The sequence below is a fragment of the Clupea harengus genome, chromosome 14 (genome assembly GCF_900700415.2).
Source record: "Clupea harengus chromosome 14, Ch_v2.0.2, whole genome shotgun sequence".
Lineage (NCBI taxonomy): Eukaryota > Metazoa > Chordata > Actinopteri > Clupeiformes > Clupeidae > Clupea > Clupea harengus.
The window spans coordinates 28,607,583-28,625,361 of record NC_045165.1 but is presented as its reverse complement, the minus strand read 5'-3'; the positions used below and the strand labels follow the sequence as shown (position 1 = coordinate 28,625,361).

Here is a 17,779-nt window from a genome sequence, read left to right as displayed (position 1 = left end):
TGTGTTGACATTGGGTTCCCACTTCAGGTTCCGGGAGATTGTGGATCTCAGAAACCTGAAGGATTCCACAGCCAACACAGTATTGTTGAGTATGGTGAGGGGGGGCAGTGCTGGGGGGCTCCTCTTGAAGTCCACTGTCATCTCCACGGTTTTAAGCGTGTTCAGCTCTAGGTTGTTGCGACCGCACCACAGGACCAGCTGTTCAACTTCCCGCCTATATGCAGACTCATCATCATCACGGATGAGGCCGATGACTGATGTGTCGTCTGCAAATTTTAGGAGTTTAACAGATGGGTCTCCTGAGGTGCAGTCGTTGGTGTAGAGCAGTGGTTCCCAAACTTTTTACAGTCCCGTACCCCTTCAGACGTTTAATCTCCAGCTGCGTGTACCCCCCCCCCCCCGGTGAAAAAAAAAAAAGTTTTCCTTTTCACCTTTTACTTTAATTCCGTTTTAATCCGTTCTTCAGAGGTAGATTGATGGCTTAAAATGAGTGAATAATATGTGCCACAAGTGACCCAAACCTTCTAAGGTTGTTGTTTGCCAGCCATCAACAGAACAGAAGACTAAAAAAACATTATTTGCAGGCGATTGGGAAGATGAGCGAATTCATTTCACAGGCTACGGAGGTCTGTGTTGAATAGGGGGGCGTGGCCAGAGCGGAGTTCAGCACAGACGTGACATTTTCTCAGTGGTTTTGTTTTCTAATTAATGCTTGTTCATCGTTGTGATCGTTGTTGTGTTTATAAGAAAGAAATACAGCCTTGCAGGACAAAATACAGGGGAATTTGGGCGATTTTGATGCACAAAATGCAATTCTGTTTCAAACGGTACATTCTGCGAATTCCGTCCATTTTCTGTTATCGCGGAAATGTTCTCCCCGCGTACCCCCTGAACCACTTCGCGTACCCCTGGGGGTACGCGTACCCCAGTTTGGGAACCGATGGTGTAGAGGGAGAAGAGCAGTGGGGAGAGCACACATCCCTGAGGTGCACCAGTGCTGACTGACCGGGTGCTGGATGTTGTTTCACCCAGCCTCCCCTGCTGCTTCCTGTCCATCAGGAAGTTTGTGATCCACTGACAGGTGGAGGCAGGCACAGTGAGCTGGGTGAGTTTGGTGAGGAGGACTTCTGGGATGATGGTGTTGAACGCCGAGCTGAAGTCCACGAACAGCATCCTTGCATAGGTCCCTGGGGAGTCGAGGTGTTGCAGGATGTAGTGCAGCCCCATGTTGACTGCATCATCCACTGACCTGTTTGCCCGGTAGGCAAACTGCAGAGGGTCCAGCAGGGGGCCTGTGATGCCCTTCAGATGGGTCAATACCAGTCTCTCAAAGGATTTCATGACCACAGACGTCAGGGCGACAGGCCTGTAGTCATTCAGTCCAGTGATGGAGGATTTCTTTGGAACCGGGATGATGGTGGAGCGTTTGAAGCAGGAGGGGACTTCACACAGCTTCAGAGATCTGTTGAAGATCCGTGTGAAGATGGGGGCCAGCTGATTAGCGCAGGCTTTCAGACAGGAGGGTGACACACCGTCTGGGCCTGCTGCCTTCCTTGTCTTCTGTCTCTCAAAGAGCTGGCACACATCCTCTTCACAGACCGTCAATGCCGGTGGTGGGTCAGGGGGGAGGGGGAGGTGATAACAGGGGGTGCAGATGATTGTGTGAGGTCTGAGCTGGAGCGGGTGAGAGGTGTGAATGTGGGGTGATCAAACCTGCAGTAAAACACATTCAGATCGTCAGCCAGTTGAGGGTTCTCCATGGAGTGGGGGGAGGATTTCCTATAGTTGGTGATGTCCTGCAGGCCTCTCCACACTGACGCAGGGTCGTTAGCTGAAAACCTGTTTTTCAGCTTTTCAGAGTAGCTTCTCTTTGCTACTCTGATCTCCTTAGTCCATCGGTTCCCAAACTGGGGTACGCGTACCCCCAGGGGTACGCGAAGTGGTTCAGGGGGTACGCTGGGAGAAAATGTCCGCGATAACGGAAAACGGACGGAATTACCCTTTGAAACAGAATTGCAACTTTCAGACGGAAACATCATTTTGTGCATCAAAATCGCCCAAATTCCCTTGTATTTTGCCCTGCAAGGCTGTATTTCTTTCTAATAAACACAACAACAATCGCAATGATGAACAAGCATTCATTAAAAAACTAAGAAAATGTCACGTCTGTGCTGAACTCCGCTCTGGCCACGCCCCCCTGTCCAACGGCCTGTACAATTAATTTGCTCATCTTCCCAATCGCCTGCAAATAATGTTTTTTTTAGTCTTCTGTTCTGTTGATGGCTGGCAAACAACAACATTAGAAGGTTTGGGTCACTTGTGGCACATATTATTCACTCATTTTAAGCCATCAATCTACCTCATGGTGAACAAAATGAGGCAAAACGAAAACGAAAAAAAAAAACGGATTGAAGGGGTACGGGACTGTAAAAAGTTTGGGAACCACTGCCTTAGTCAATGTGTTTCTGGCCTGGTTGTACAGGATCCTGTCCCCACTCATGAAGGCCTCCTCTTTGGCTTGACGAAGCTGCTTGAGCTTATTGTTTTTAAAGATGCAGTACGTTTTGGTGGGTACACACATGTCTTCACAAAAACTGATGTATGACGTCACAGTGTCAGTGAGTTTGTCTAGTGATGTAGATGCATCCTCAAAAACACTCCAGTCAGTGCAGTCAAAGCAGGCCTGTAGCTCCAGCTTTGACTCGTTGGTCCATTTCCTCACAGTTTTCACCACAGGCTTTGCAGATTTAAGCTTCTGCCTGTAGCTTGGGAGAAGATGAACCAGGCAGTGATCGGAGAGTCCCAAAGCTGCACGCCAAACAGAGCGGTATCCATTCTTTAGTGTTGTGTAGCAAAGGTCCAGTGTGTTTTTGTCCCTGGTGGGACACTTAATGTGCTGCCTGTATTTCGGAAGTTCGCGGCTGAGTTTTGCTTGGTTGAAATCCCCAAGGATAATCAGAAGAGAGTCTGGGTATTTTCGCTCCGTGCTGGTTATCTGGTCAGCCAGGTGCCGAAGTGTGTCGCTAACGCAGGCTTGAGGTGGTATGTAGACACCGACAAGAATGAAAGAGGAAAACTCCCGCGGTGAATAAAATGGCTTGCAGTTAATGGATATGGATTCTAGGTGAGGAGTGCATATTTTCCATAGCACTGTGGCATCTGTACACCAACTTTCGTTGATATAAAAGCAGATTCCTCCTCCCCTTGATTACAGATTACAGATGCATATCAATATGCAGTTGCAGGATGGGTGGACTACACCAAGATATGGCATCTGAAGACAACAATATGTATATCATCACAGGACACCTTAGTAATTCAAACAGCGATTATCAACTGATTTATTTTAGTGGTGGTTAAGAGTGCCAATGTGGGCTAGCTAGGTGTAGCTAAATCCTTTAGTAAAGGGCTAAACAGCTAGCTATTAGCACTCTAGCTTGCTCAGGAGAATTTAGCTCTGATAAGACACAGCAATTATTCACGATTGTATCATGCTGCATTTCACTTAACATGTCAGTCATTCCCAGGCTCTGAACACAAAATCAACATGTCCGTGGATAGTGGTGAAGGAAGATACAAAGTGTTGTCTGCACAATCTGAAGTTAGATGTTGGCTGCCAGTTGTCTCTTGTAATTTGCAGCCAACCATTTATTCCGCCGATCTAAATCTTTTGGTATACAATGAAATTGTTTCTTTGGCTAATTTTCGCGACTGTTGTCGCATCCATCAGCACAACATATGCAGGGCATTTTCACTTTCTGTGGGTTGTGACCGACTATTGTCCATGTTGTGACCGACGCTCTGCCATTCACACGTACGAGTTAGAATGCGTTGATCCAACGGATGGCGGAGGAGGAGTCTAGCGCATGGGGTTGTGTTGATAACAGAGACGTTATAGTGAGATTGGCAGGTCAACAAACCAATCACGCCACTAGCAAGCTGTTTACCTTGTGAGTAGTAGCATGCTAACATTAGATAGGTGGCTCAGACACCTCGCAAATCCTATCAGACGTATTTTTCAGTTATAATAAAGGGGTTTTTACATTGTACAGTGTCTATTTCTCGGTAACTTCAAAAATCTAAGCAAAAAAAAGTCAAACAAACAACTTTTAGGTACAAATACGACCATCTACGGAGTTTGGTCCGCCATCTTTTTTTTTGAGCTTCCCGCTCTTTAGACGTGAGCATAAACGTGATCTGATTGGCTAGCGCCTGTGCTGTCAGTTATGCATGAGAGGCAATTTGATTGGCTGACGCATGCGTTGCCTCTCGAAAAAAATATTTTTCAACTCCTGCCGCAAGCAACGCATGAAACGCAACGCAACGGAACCCAACGGAGCCACAATTCAGTTCGGCAAAGGATGACGTCACCCCATTCAAAGTGAATGGGGATCCGTCAACCTTGACGGATCAACGCATTCCAACGCGTATGTTTGAATGGCAGGCTACTGCCTCGCTCCCAGGTGTACACAATCAGTCCCAAAACATCAATCAATTAATCCAGTCTCTCACCACAGTAGTAGGCTATGACAGATTGCTCCTAGAGTCATCACCAATACTCCACTATTGTATCACATTGTAATCCATTAATTGTGTTAAGAACATTTGAAGTGACTTATCGCTAAGTTGTAGCAATAATGGACCTCATTCTCGAACATTTTCTTAAGTGTCTTCTTAAATAACTTGTTACAAACTTCGAAAGACCAACCCAAGAAAATATCTCCGCCAGATTCATGAACTCATGGAAATTAATTCTTAAACCGCCAAAGTTTTCTTAGCTGTGCACTGATTCTTAAATTGAATGCGCGTTGTCGTGCACCTGAATTTGGAATGATTTTAAACTGGAGTACAATAATAAAGACGAGAAATGTGTCATCTCCTCGCCTAGTCCGAATTGAGTCTTGTTTGTCAGACATTTACCCGTTATGACACTTCACTCTTTCACCTGCCGGTTTCCCTTTTTCTTCTCCTTAAATTTACAGTTTCTTCTGTGCCTAGAGTCAATGCACAGTGAGCAAGCTGAGCAGCACAGGTAGCGAGCATCTCGGTTTCTTTTCCCATGGCACTCTGGAAGAAAACTTGCTTCCTTTCGCTCTGACAATGTTCCCCAACTCTGAGGAGTGTTTTTTCCAGCAGGACAATGCTCCATGCCACACAGCCAGGTCAGTGAAGGTGTGGATGAAGGACCACCACATCAGGACCCTGTCATGGCCAGCCCAATCTCCAGACCTGAATCCCATTAAAAACCTCTGGAATGTGATCAAGAGGAAGATGGATGGTCACAAGCCATCAAACAAAGCCGAGCTGCTTGAATTTTTGCGCCAGGAGCAGTATAAAGTCACCCAACGGCAATGTGAAAGGCAATGTGGAGAGCATGCCAAGACACATGAAAGCTGTGATTTTAAATCAAGGTCATTCCACCAAATATTGATTTCTGATCTTTTCCTAAGTTAAAACATTAGTGTTGTTTAAAAATTAATATGAGCTTGTTTTTTTTGCATTATACGACATCTGGAAACACTGCATCTTTTTTGTTATTTTGACCAATTGTCATTTTTCTGCAAATAAATGCTCTCTAAATGACGATATTTTTATTTTAAATTTGGTAGAAATTCAGTAGTTTATAGAATAAAACTAAAATGTAAATTTTACTCAAACACTTACCAATTAATAGTAAAACCAGAGAAACTGATCATTTTGAAGTGGTCTCTTAATTTTTTCCGCAGCTGTATGTATGTATGAGTGTGGGGCATGGTGGTGCAGTGTTTGGCGTCACTGCTTAACAAGCTGAGGACCCGCTTACCTTCATATCCATTTACATTTACATTTAGTCATTTAGCAGACGCTTTTGTCCAAAGCGACGTACAAGGGAGAGAACAGTCAAGCTAAGAGCAATAAAAACATGGTGTAACAATAAATACTACTTTACATACGAATTAGAAAAACGACCTAGAAAGGAAAAAAGAAGTGCAGGAATGTAACTGCGGAAGTGCAAGCTAAGCACTAGTCAAGGTGCCAGTTAGGAAGGGAGGTGCTCTCTGAAGAGTTGGGTCTTCAAAAGCTCTGGTAGTACTAGGCAGTTTGTTCCACCATTGTGGAACTACAAATGAGAATAGTCTGGATTGCCGTGCTTGCACAGACGGCAGTGCCAAACGACGCTCACTAGACGAGCGCAGCGTCCTGGGTGTAACATTTGCCCTTACAAGAGCATTTAGGTAGGTGGGAGTAGAACCAGCAAGCATAAGTGACTTGAACTTATTGCGAGCAGCTACCGGCAGCCAGTGGAGCTCAATGAGTAGCGGGGTGACGTTTGCCCTTTTCGGTTGGTTGAACACCAGACGCGCCGCCGCGTTCTGGATCATCTGTAATGGTTTCACACCGCAAGCCGGCAGGCCCGTTAGGAGGGCGTTGCAGTAGTCAAGGCGGGAACTCACCAAGGTTTGCACCAGCAGCTGGGTGGCATACTGGGTTAGGTACGGCCTGATTTTGCGGATTTAGCGCAAAGCGGCACGACCTGGAGACAGAGGCGATGTGGGCCGTGAAGGTCAGTTGGTCATCAATAATGACCCAGAGGTTTCTTGCTGTTTTGGATGGAACAAGCGATAGAGTCAATATTGATATTGATGTTGTGGTGGATGGCTGGGCTGGGAAGACCATCAGCGAGGTGGTGTAAATGGCAAAGAGAAGTGGTCCCTTCACCGAGCCTTGGGGCACCCCAGTGGTGAGGCGGTGAGGTACAGACAGCTGACCTTGCCATGACATATCCGAATGTGCGATTGCCTCTAAGTGCCTTTCAGGTCATTGTTGGCTACCATTTATTTTGAAATATACCAAATAAGACAGAGACAACATTACAAAAGCGCTGGCTGCCAACAATTTCAAGTTATATTGATTATTGATTGTTGATTTAATTGATTTATTTCGTTTGATTGCTTATTTCTAATATTTCCTGAGAGATTTTTATTTGCCAGTCAGACATTTTTAAGAGGTGAGTCAAATTGAGCAAAATAAAAAGGACTTGTTAGCAGGACATTAGAGATGAGGACGAGCAGTAGCTACACGTCTACTCTGGCAGCGAGGACGAGATGAGAAGACAGATGAGCTGGGCCGAGCAAGTCGACATTGTAAGCACTATATTATTTGTGAATATTTTGTGACAGGCTGGAGTGAGAGCTGCCTGACAGATCCTCATGTCTGCATGGAGGACCACCACATACCCAGGAAGAAGTCAGGAGAGAGAAGGCCTAAAGGACGTCGTCACCCTGGACCAGGCTCAGGACCACTGGAACACCTTTGACCTGAGTGAGTCAGTAATGAGAAAGAACGAGGTTCTCAGTAATGGAGGAAGACCTGAAGTTTAGCCATCATCTGCATCATCAGATCATTAGATACTTGTATTCCTTCTAATCTAATTGTCACTAGACCTTCTGATTAGGAAGCTAAATGTCACCTTACTTATCCTGGACAATGTGCTTCATTTTTCACATATTGTGAATTTCCTAGGGTGGCTGGAGACCGTTGGGCCGGAGTGGCTCAGGAACGCAGAGGAGTTGACCCCAAAGGGGCAGATAGTATGTCTATCAAGTCTCCTGTACACGGGTCAGTCAGAAATATTATCTATTTCTTTGTTTATTTATCTCACTGGGGGTATATCTAGCTATTTCTTTCGTGTATTTCTCAGGTGCTTTGTCAAAATTAAGATAAATAATTTGCTTTCAAATGACATAATGAATGTTTCGAGTTGAATTAATGTGTGATACTTGATGTTTTTGCCTCTTAGGACATGCCAACACTCTGTTCACAAGAGTTGTTGACAGCAGACAGAATGTTGGAGGATACTGCTATGTCCATTCCACAGTTCCAGCCGTCTTCTGACCATGAGAGTATAGGAGGAGAGGGACAGAAGGGGGAGGGACAGGAGGGCTCTTGTGGAAACTTACAAAGTAGACTTAAGAGGGTGTAATTAGTTAGTCCATTTGAACTAGGTACAGTATAGTGATAAGGTCCTTTCTTATTTTATGTAAGACATACTTTATTGAAATATACGACAAATATCATTTTTAAGAATATGCAAAGAGCATACAGCCTCTGTGGTATAGCTTTTAACCTACCAAAGCATGCTTCAGTGGCAACAAAGGTGTACTGTTTTGTGAACATATGTAAACATCAATGGATTTTTTTATTGTTTTTAGTGTAAGAGGAGCATTCAAATCACAATCGCAAAATGTAACTTGACAATCAGATCAAATTTGGTGTGTAATTTAGTATATGGCTTTAAAAGTGTATTTTAAGCAAACTTACATAAAGGTACATTTTTGTATCACCAGACCAAAGAACGTGTTGCCAAGATTCATCGTGCTTCTCTTCGTGTTCCTTGGCAAAGTTTAATCTTGCAGTTCTGTGAGCAAAGGTTTTCTTTGTGAGCGCTGGCCATAGAGATTGACTCAAAAAGACACCAAAACACCAGTTTCAAATGCACAGACCCATCTGTAAATAGGCACTTTCCCCTCAGTCGTCATCTTCTGTTATTGGTTGTAGAGCGTTTGCTATTCCATCTAACTGCTGGAGCTATTTTGGCTCATATTCAGGATCACGCTGATGCTCTTGTGCCTTCTCTGGTTTCTGACTTGCACTTAAGCAATTGTCATGTCCTAACAAGAAGTTCCTTACCATATGGAGCCATCTTACAAAGCTTATGACTAAAATCTCTGCATGTATCAAACCTAACTAAATACTAAATAAAATTCCCATACACCTAGCCAGGCAGCCTCTCTCTCTCTCTCTCTCTCTCTCTCTCTCTCTCCCTCTCCTTTCTTATCACATTGCTAATGCCTATAATAACACTGATAAAATGGCCATATTGCCTTCTGTTAAATCTACTACCCAAAGGTATCTCCTTATCTGTTTCTGAAATTGATGTCTACTAACACAAATGTTCTCTCTCCCTTATAGCATGTTCCAATTGCTGATGGAAGTGGAAACATTGCTCCTCACCCCCACTACTCCTCATCTAGCATATGGACAGCCAAACTCTACCCACTCACTGTTCTTTTTCTTTCTCTCCTAATCTAGACTATCTTCGCTATGGGACGCTGCTGTAGTCTCCCCACCCGGTCTACCTGTAGAAACCCTCGGCCAATTGCACCCACCGCCACAGCACTGCCGTACACTTACTCTACCTCATACCCTATGCTAGCATTTATATACAATATATATTATTGCCACCATCGACATGTTTCTCTGTTCATACTCCCCTTACCCCTGTAACAGTAACCCTATCAGCACAGTGTATACCCACTAAATTGGTCTTGTCTGTATTATGTATTTACCACCGGATGTCTGTATATATATATTATGTACATCTACCAAATGCAGGCTATGTACAACACCTGTTGTTTCCCTTCCCCTTCTGCCACACAACCCTCCCCCATCCCCCATCCCTATCTCCACCCGGCCAACCTCAAGCAGATGGGTCCCCCCTTATGTGCCGTGGTTCTGCTTAAGGTTCCTTCCTGACTAACAGGGAGTTTTTTCTTGCCCGTGTTGCCATTGTGCTTGTTCAGGCTCTGGGCTCAGTAAAGCGCCTAGAGACAATTGTATTGTTATGGCGCTATATAAATAAAATTGAATTGAATTGAATTGTTAGACACAACCCAGGCCAAAGTTCAGAAAGTGTTCATAAGTTATGTTATAGTCTTCTGCATGCAATGAGCCTTAACCGGGAACAAATGTAATCACTTTTTTTATGCAGTGATCACAAGTAAACAGACTTTTGTTGCAGTGTTCTCAAGTGTACTCATCGCTTCGCATTTAATATTTTAATTTATTGTCATTGCACAAGTACAATGAAATTGAGGTGGCAGGACTGAACTATACAGATTTACACTATACAGATACTCAGCTTAGAGAAAAACAAGTAAAAACACAAGACATATTGCACAACAGAGAGACAAATACAGGTCAGGTTTGTGCAGTGTTAAGTGCGATGATAGCTCTGGGATAGAAGCTGTTTCTCAGCCTGTCAGTTTTGGCTTTGATGGTCCTAAAGCGCCTTCCTTAGGGCAATAGTTTAAATAAGTGGTGACCAGGGTGTGATGAGTCTCTGAGGATGCTGTGGGCTTTCCTGAGGCAGCGTGTTTTATAAATGTCCTCAAGAGGTGGAAGAGAGCCGCCAATAACTTTTTGTGCGCTGTTAATGACCCTCTGGAGTACCTTTCTTTTTGCTGCCGTGCAGCTGGCAAACCACAGCGAGATGCCATAGCTCAACACTGACTCCACAGAGCAGCGGTAAAAGGACACTAACAGTTTCTTTTTTAAGTTATTCTTCCTGAGTAACCTCAGGAAATACAGCCTCTGTTGTGCCTTTTTCAGCAGTGCGGTGGTGTTAATGAATGTAACTTTTCCTGAGTTTCCTGACCTCTATCTCACACACAAAAGAAATTCCATCCAATGAAAGAAAACACAGCGATAATTCTCTGTTATGAAATTGAGTTTAATGTCATTTGAAACATGTTCCACCTTAGCTGTTCATCATAGCCTGAATGACAGAAAAGGGCCTCATTATTTAAATGGGCTATTACCCTTGTGTGTGCATGTTTACAACAGCATGTAAACTATTGTGTTTAGACCACATGGCATGTTGACCCCAGGGTTTGCACTTCTGAAGTAGACATTTGAAGAGCTCACATGTGTGTGTGTGTAGGGGGATGCCAGAGTCACCGTATGCAAACAGAGAAGACGTTTAGGGGGGCTCCACCTGGTGGACAAACCAACACACATACACATTTGCCAAAAGCTCAGAAAAGTCCTTTGATTTTCACAGGCTCTATAAGGAGTCATGAGGTTCCATTATTATGGTGAAGTGAAAGGGTGTTTCTAATTATAACTATAGATTAGCGCTTGACCACAGTATCATCGGTATTTGTTAAACTCCAATCTCCTTATTATAAATCCAGCTTTGTTTCAGCCTCATCATTGAATTTACTTGGATGTGCATAATACAGATGGCAACTAAACAATTTGTATTGTAAAATATCCAAATATTTACACTATGATGATGTAAACATTCCATGATTTTGAAACCTTTCAATAATCATCAAAAATCAAAATCTTATTTTTCCGGTGATGTCAGTGATGTCAAATATATCGTCTTTCCTGAGACATAGGCAGTGTTACCTTTATGCGAAATGTATTGCTGTTATGATTAGCCAAAAAGCTCTATTTTGGTCTCATATGACCATAAAAACAGATTAAATGGTGCTCAATTCACATCAAAACACTTTTCTTTTTCTTTCTGCTATCTTCACTTTAGTATTTGAATCAACTCATCTCTTCATTAACTGTTGTTTCACAACCTGGCGAATGACCCTTAGACAGATCTCGACTTTAAAGCACAAAATGAGTACCTATTTGTGATGAGGTATGGTCAAAGAGGCTCCTCTGTATCATGTGTGTATAATTGGTCATCTGCCTTAATCTGGAACACAAAACTACAGGGTTGGAATACTTACGCAAGTATTATTTTTATCCAAACACCTTATTTTGGCTTTGGAAATAATATACTAAAGCATAAATATTCCCAATAAGATTATGAAATTGGTGATGAATTTCTGGGGGGTTGAACACTTTTGCAGGCCACTGTAAATGCTAACTGCATTTGATACTGTACTGAAGCATTTGTTAAGCCAGTGAGGTCATTTACATTTACATAGTGCCCTTGCAATATCAAGAAAGTCACTCAAATAAACAAAAATTATACTTTTACAAAATCTTTATTTATTCAGAGGAACATTTCAAAGAGTCAATGCTTTTGACCGTAACTGTTTGAAAAAAAAAAAAAAAAACTTTTCAAATCAAAATGGAGATGAAAATTCTACCATACACATGATCAATAACAAGAAGAAATCAAAAGCAACATCAAAACAATGCATTCACACTACATTCAGCAACCATCCCTAGCATGTAATCATACTTAGTTATACAAACAGCACAAGTCCTGAAAGGCTGACGGAAACGGGTTTATTGCAAACTTCCATACTGCAGACCCTCTTTAGGTGCTCAATCATCTTTACAGGGATCGGATCTTCTTCTTTTCAAAGAAAAGTACGTGCTTATTGACTGCAGGAGAAAATGAGAGTTTTGGTCAGCATGTACGATAAAATATCATAAAACATCACACATGCACATCCCAAATTTGGTTTCAATGCACTGATATACTTCATTTACAGTTGCCACCTATTGGTGAAACGACAAAGCATCTTGAACCCCCTCATGGCCTCAGAGTCATATTATAATAGAAGTCTTCTAATTCCTTTACCTAAAGCTATATGCAGGTTTCTGCCATTTGTCTTTGTGCAAAGATGCAAACATCACCAACCAACCTAACTAACCCATTCAGTGCCAGAACAGAATTGAATGTAACACTTTGAAGCATGCAATTTTACCACTAAGGTACACTAGTCAAATCATTACCCAAGGTATGTCAACAATGTGGCTTTAAACACACTCCAAAATAGAGTTACCATAACGTGGGAGGTATTTCATTGTGTACAAGGGCACCTCAAGGGGCACATGAAATATCAGCATAGCTAATGTCTTCAATGTGGAATATTAGCCTATGCTGTATTATGATTAATGCTCACCAATGGGGTCATGTTTGCGCAAGACCATTTTTTCCCGCAGGCGACCTCTTTTAGCATTGAGAGAGAAACCTGTTCCAGCGGCACTCATCATCTGCACCAGGATGGTCCTGAAAGAGGTAGAACATATACCAGTTCATATCATCTCATTTAACTCAAAAGCTTCCAAACCCTTGGCAAGCCTACTGGTAACATTAACGAACATTAGCATACTGTAGGTTTAAATAGATTAGTTCATTGTGCTTCCTCTAAGGGGGTTCATGCTCTGGGCTCTGTAAAGCGCCTTGAGACAATGTTATTGTTTTGGCGATATATAAATAAAATTGAATTGAACTTACTTTGATTTGCTTTTAGCCACTGTAAAGTAAGAGGAGAAAAAAAAATGTTACATTGTACAAATGACAACACCCAATTACACTGTAAAATGTGACACTGACAAAAGCATGTTGATTCCTGCAGTTGAAATTTGTCCACCATCAAGATTTTGAGTCTATACATGTCCAAACTACTAGGGCTGTAAAAGTTAATGAGAATCTGTTTTAAGGCCACAATTGTTTTCACACCGTTGATGCATGTTCTGATAACCTGTTGCTAGTTCAAAAATCCCCTCGCATTAAGTCAGATGACAACTAGCAAGCAACAATGGAAAAGGTATTTTGAATGACAAAGCCCTGTCAGATGGGTCTATTGACACCAATATTATTTGAAGTTAATGTCCATGTGAATTTAGCCACCACTGGAGTACAACTTGATTAAAACTATTGGCTAGCTAAGCAATATTTGCCCCGAAGGTTCTTGATGTGTACTTTGTGTATCCCATGGTGCATGCATCCACGTCAAAGCAACCACTTTTTTCCACCACTGACAGGCTCATAATGTAATTATCCTCCTTCCCCTTCTGCCACAAGTTGAACCACTCATGACAGTAATTGCTTGTAATATCAAAAGATGACGTTTTATCCTATGAAGAAAATGTTCTCAAAGCTGGTGTTGTTAGGCACCAGTAATTATGCACAACTTCATTTCGACACAATGCCTATTCACACATCTTTTCTTGCAGTTTAAAAGGGTTTTAATCTTTCATATAGCCACGCTCTGTTAGGCAAGTTCGACGCCAAATTAATTTGATGCTATAGTGGTCTTTCCTAGGGCACCAAATTGGTCAGGGCTAGTTCGGTTTGTTACACATTTGAGATAGGTGCAATAAAACGTGACATTTACATGGTTGTTAGTTAGTATGACAATTAATGAAAACTGAGACAATTAACTTATACGTCGATATATGTATAACGTTAACTCAAAATCCCAACAGGGTGAATACATTTTTCAGATCTGGAATCAACAGCTAGCACATGATTTAACCGTTAGTCAAGGTGTTGGTCTTGTTTTTTCTAACAGTGGTAACATCATTGTTGAATGGGTGTTAAACACCAAAAACATGTCATGCTGATATCACCAGACTGTAAAAAGATATATCACTTGTTCAAGGTGTTCTCAGCTAACACATTAGCTATTGCTGAGCTAACTATCTGGTTGACAAAGTCCTTTCAACTAAGGGGGCTTTGGTTAGCATTGCATGTCTTGAAAGCTTCAGGTATCAACATGTTTACAACTTTACATGCAAAATAGCAATTTATGAATTAAAGCCAGGTGAACTCACAGTTAACAGTTGTCAGAAACATTGTCATTCATTGCTTGAAGACAGCTAACGTTAGCGTATAGGTCAGAGTGAATACACCGTTCCACGAGCAACTACTGTCAAATTAGCTGCCTCAGCTTCCGGCTACATATAGACAAAAATACACCAAAATAAAAGCCATCAATCCGTTTTACGGTACGTGTCCACGGCATGCGATATCGTGCTGCTCTCATTGGGATAGAATGGATGCGATTTGCTGCATACTGAGGAAAAAATCGTGTCTGCTGCCTGCAAAAAGTTGGGCTTGCTTTAACTTTATGCAAATGAGTGCGATTTGCTGCATGCTGAGAGCCAATCAGTTCGGCGTGTGTGTTATTTGGAAGCCAACGTAGTTCATAGGGGCGGGAGTAATCAAAAATATCGAAACAAGATGGCGGCGTCTCAGGACTCTGTTACTGGGAAATATTTTATGTGAATAAAGGTTATCTACAGGACTTTTTATATGTCTAATCGACTCGGTTTGTTGTTTATATGCTACACGAATGCTGTGAGGTCAAACAGAATATTGTAGGTCTTGAACTCGAGCTCTCGACTATTACTGTTAGCTTGCCGCTAACACTTTAACCAAAAACCCATTGGAACACATAGTGGCTAGCTAGCTGCTAATAAGTTACCTATAACTAGGGTGACCAGACGTCCTCTTTTACCCGGACACGTCCTCTTTTACAGGACTTTTTATATGTCTAATCGACTCGGTTTGTTGTTTATATGCTACACGAATGCTGTGAGGTCAAACAGAATATTGTAGGTCTTGAACTGAAGCTCTGGACTATTACTGTTAGCTTACCGCTAACACCTTAACCGAAAACCCATTGGAACACATAGTGGCTAGCTAGCTAGCTGCTAATAAGTTACCTATAACGTTTAATTGATTGTTGTTTACTTTGCACATGAGTACATTTTGGGACGAATGACCCACTCCAATATTAGCGATCTCAGTCACTACGCGGAGTTTGAGTATCTAATCATGTATTTAATGATGACTTTATTGACAGCACAAAACTGTGGGTGCTTCCAACATAACCGCGAGCGCTAAAAAGCAAAGCCCACCTGGCTATCCCTAGCAAAGCCCAACTTTTGCTACAGCCAAACATGATTTTCCTGACCACGCCCCCCATGCGACTTTACGCATGTTATTTGTGCCGTGGACACGTACCGTTAGAACTGAAGAAACATCAGATAGGTTGATTGCATAACCACGATAACAAAAAAACAGACGGACTAACTCATCAAAAATAGGTAACAATCACAAAATAAACAGGCGAAATTGCATTGTGTGAAATGAAAAAACATCTATAATGAAACAAAAGATTGTGTCTCAATAAAAGTGGGGCGGGTTATGTTCAGAACATCCTAAATATAAATACAAATTTGTTGACTGTGTCACTATACTTTAAACAGGCAAAAATGCACTATTCTCAATGGGAAGTCATTGTGACACGCAAATCTAATCAAATCTAGGAAAACCAACATGTTTGTCAGAATATTTTTCATCTGGGGTTGTTGAAGCCTGTTTTTCTACTGACATTCATAGTTTGAAAACAGACTTAATCTTACATTCATTAGCACAGTATATGAGTCCAAAATAGGCAAACATTGACTGTTAATACAGGTTGGTGTCGGCCAAGGATCCGTATTTCCGCTGGGATCGGTATTAAAACCAGAAGTGAGTACTTAATTCCGTTTAATGTATGCATTTGTAATTTGCTGCGGTATGAGGTGTACTGAATAGCACTGATAAGTAGTCTTTATAATTATTTACATCTGTAAAAATTAATTTGATAATCTGCATCTTGTTTTTGCACTCAGAGCACATCACCCCTAAACTCTAGGTCTAGCTAGCTTGTTAGCTATCCAGTTGCTCGCCAACTGACTAGTTCGTTACTTGCTGTTACCACAGGATTTTCTTCTAGAATCAAATGTGCTGACATTCACATATTTTACACAAAGGGTGTGATCACTTGTCGGGGATGACAAGTTTTAAACAACCAGAGACTGGAATTACGTACTCACTCCCCGGTTTTAATACCGATCCCAGCGGAAATACGGATCCTTGGCTAACTGTCCTGTTAGCATGTCAGTAAGTTCGAAGCTGATTCAATTTACTAGCTTATACAAAAATATTTGATTTGTAATGTTAGTATATTTAGGCTGGAGGCCAAAGTTATTTCTATGTTATTTAATGGAGCTTTGAATTTGACATTCATGTTTGCATGTACGTAATACTAATGTTAGCAGACAGTCTTTTTTAATTTATTTTGACCGGTTTGCCTGTTCTCTTACGTCTACAAGGCAGGAGCGGCACCATTTTCAGGGACCATGCAAGGCCATCTTCAGAGTCCAACCTGTGGCACTGGATGTCCATTATAGCCAGCTAGCATACCTCGGTCCATTTTTGTAGTATGGCCCACTAAAATGACTGGCTATGCCTACATTTAGTTAGTGATGCATTAGATTTAAGATTTTTCCATTTTTTCACTCTGAACTAGAGGCTATAAAAAAGGTTAAAGTTATGATGGCCTAAGAATGGTTTAAACACACAAGCTTATAACATGGATTTCATTTTTTTCACAAAAAAAAGCGAGGGTGCACCTCCATCCAGTGCCCTATAAGGTGCCTTGACGCTGCCCTTCCAATGGAAAAGGGTGCTGGTATGAAGTGCTGCCCCTGTTGTCCCTACATGGATGAGAATGTGATGCCCCTGTTATCCCTACATGGATGAGAATATAATGCCCCTGTTGTCCCTACATGATGAGAATGTGATGCCCCTGTTGTCCTTACACGGATGAGAATGTGATGCCCCTGTTATCCCTACATGGATGAGAATATAATGCCCCTGTTGTCCTTACACGGATGAGAATATAATGCCCCTGTTGTCCTTACACGGATGAGAATGTGGGGATTTTTCCTCATGACCTGGCTGTAGCTCCATGCCTTCTTCTTTCCTTTATATTTGAACCTGTGGAAATGCAAGCAGGTGTTGAAAGGAACCGCAACCGGCCCAGCACCGGCACCAGCACGGCCTTGGTGGCAAAGACGGATGAGAGGTGCAGCTGCTGATTCAGTCGTCACTTCAGATGAAATGGCACCCTTTTGGGGAAAAGAACTGTACGCTGTTAATAGGCTGTTTTGCCGTCAAAACACAGATGTCCTGTTTAGGGATAGCCTTTGTTATAGCTACGTTTTGTATGAGCATTATTACTGGACATTTTAACCAGCGAGTTTTTAATTCATAGTTGTTGTTTTTTTTTTTAAATACATTTTACCTGCTAACAGAAACCCTAGGGTTAAGGCAAGGGACCTGCCACAATATCAATACTGATATGGGCTGAAAAAGTTACTTGTGGACAGGTGATTTAGGAATGAAAGATAGGTGGAAAGACTGGAAGATCAAAGAATAAATCAGGCATGTCAAATCTACAACAAGGGACAAAAAAGGAAA

At 42.0% G+C, this 17,779-nt stretch overlaps 1 protein-coding gene across 1 annotated transcript; it reads right to left on the bottom strand.

The window, feature by feature from the left end:
• Positions 1-11,755: 11,755 nt before the first annotated feature.
• mrpl33 (mitochondrial ribosomal protein L33) lies at positions 11,756-14,407 on the bottom strand. The gene is made up of 4 exons (XM_031580207.2): positions 14,299-14,407; positions 12,977-12,995; positions 12,642-12,748; positions 11,756-12,117 (listed from the first exon to the last, which is right to left on the bottom strand). Exons 1-4 carry the CDS (start codon positions 14,324-14,326, stop codon positions 12,068-12,070), a joined length of 204 nt encoding a protein of 67 aa, XP_031436067.1. The 5' UTR covers positions 14,327-14,407; the 3' UTR covers positions 11,756-12,067.
• Positions 14,408-17,779: the final 3,372 nt, after the last annotated feature.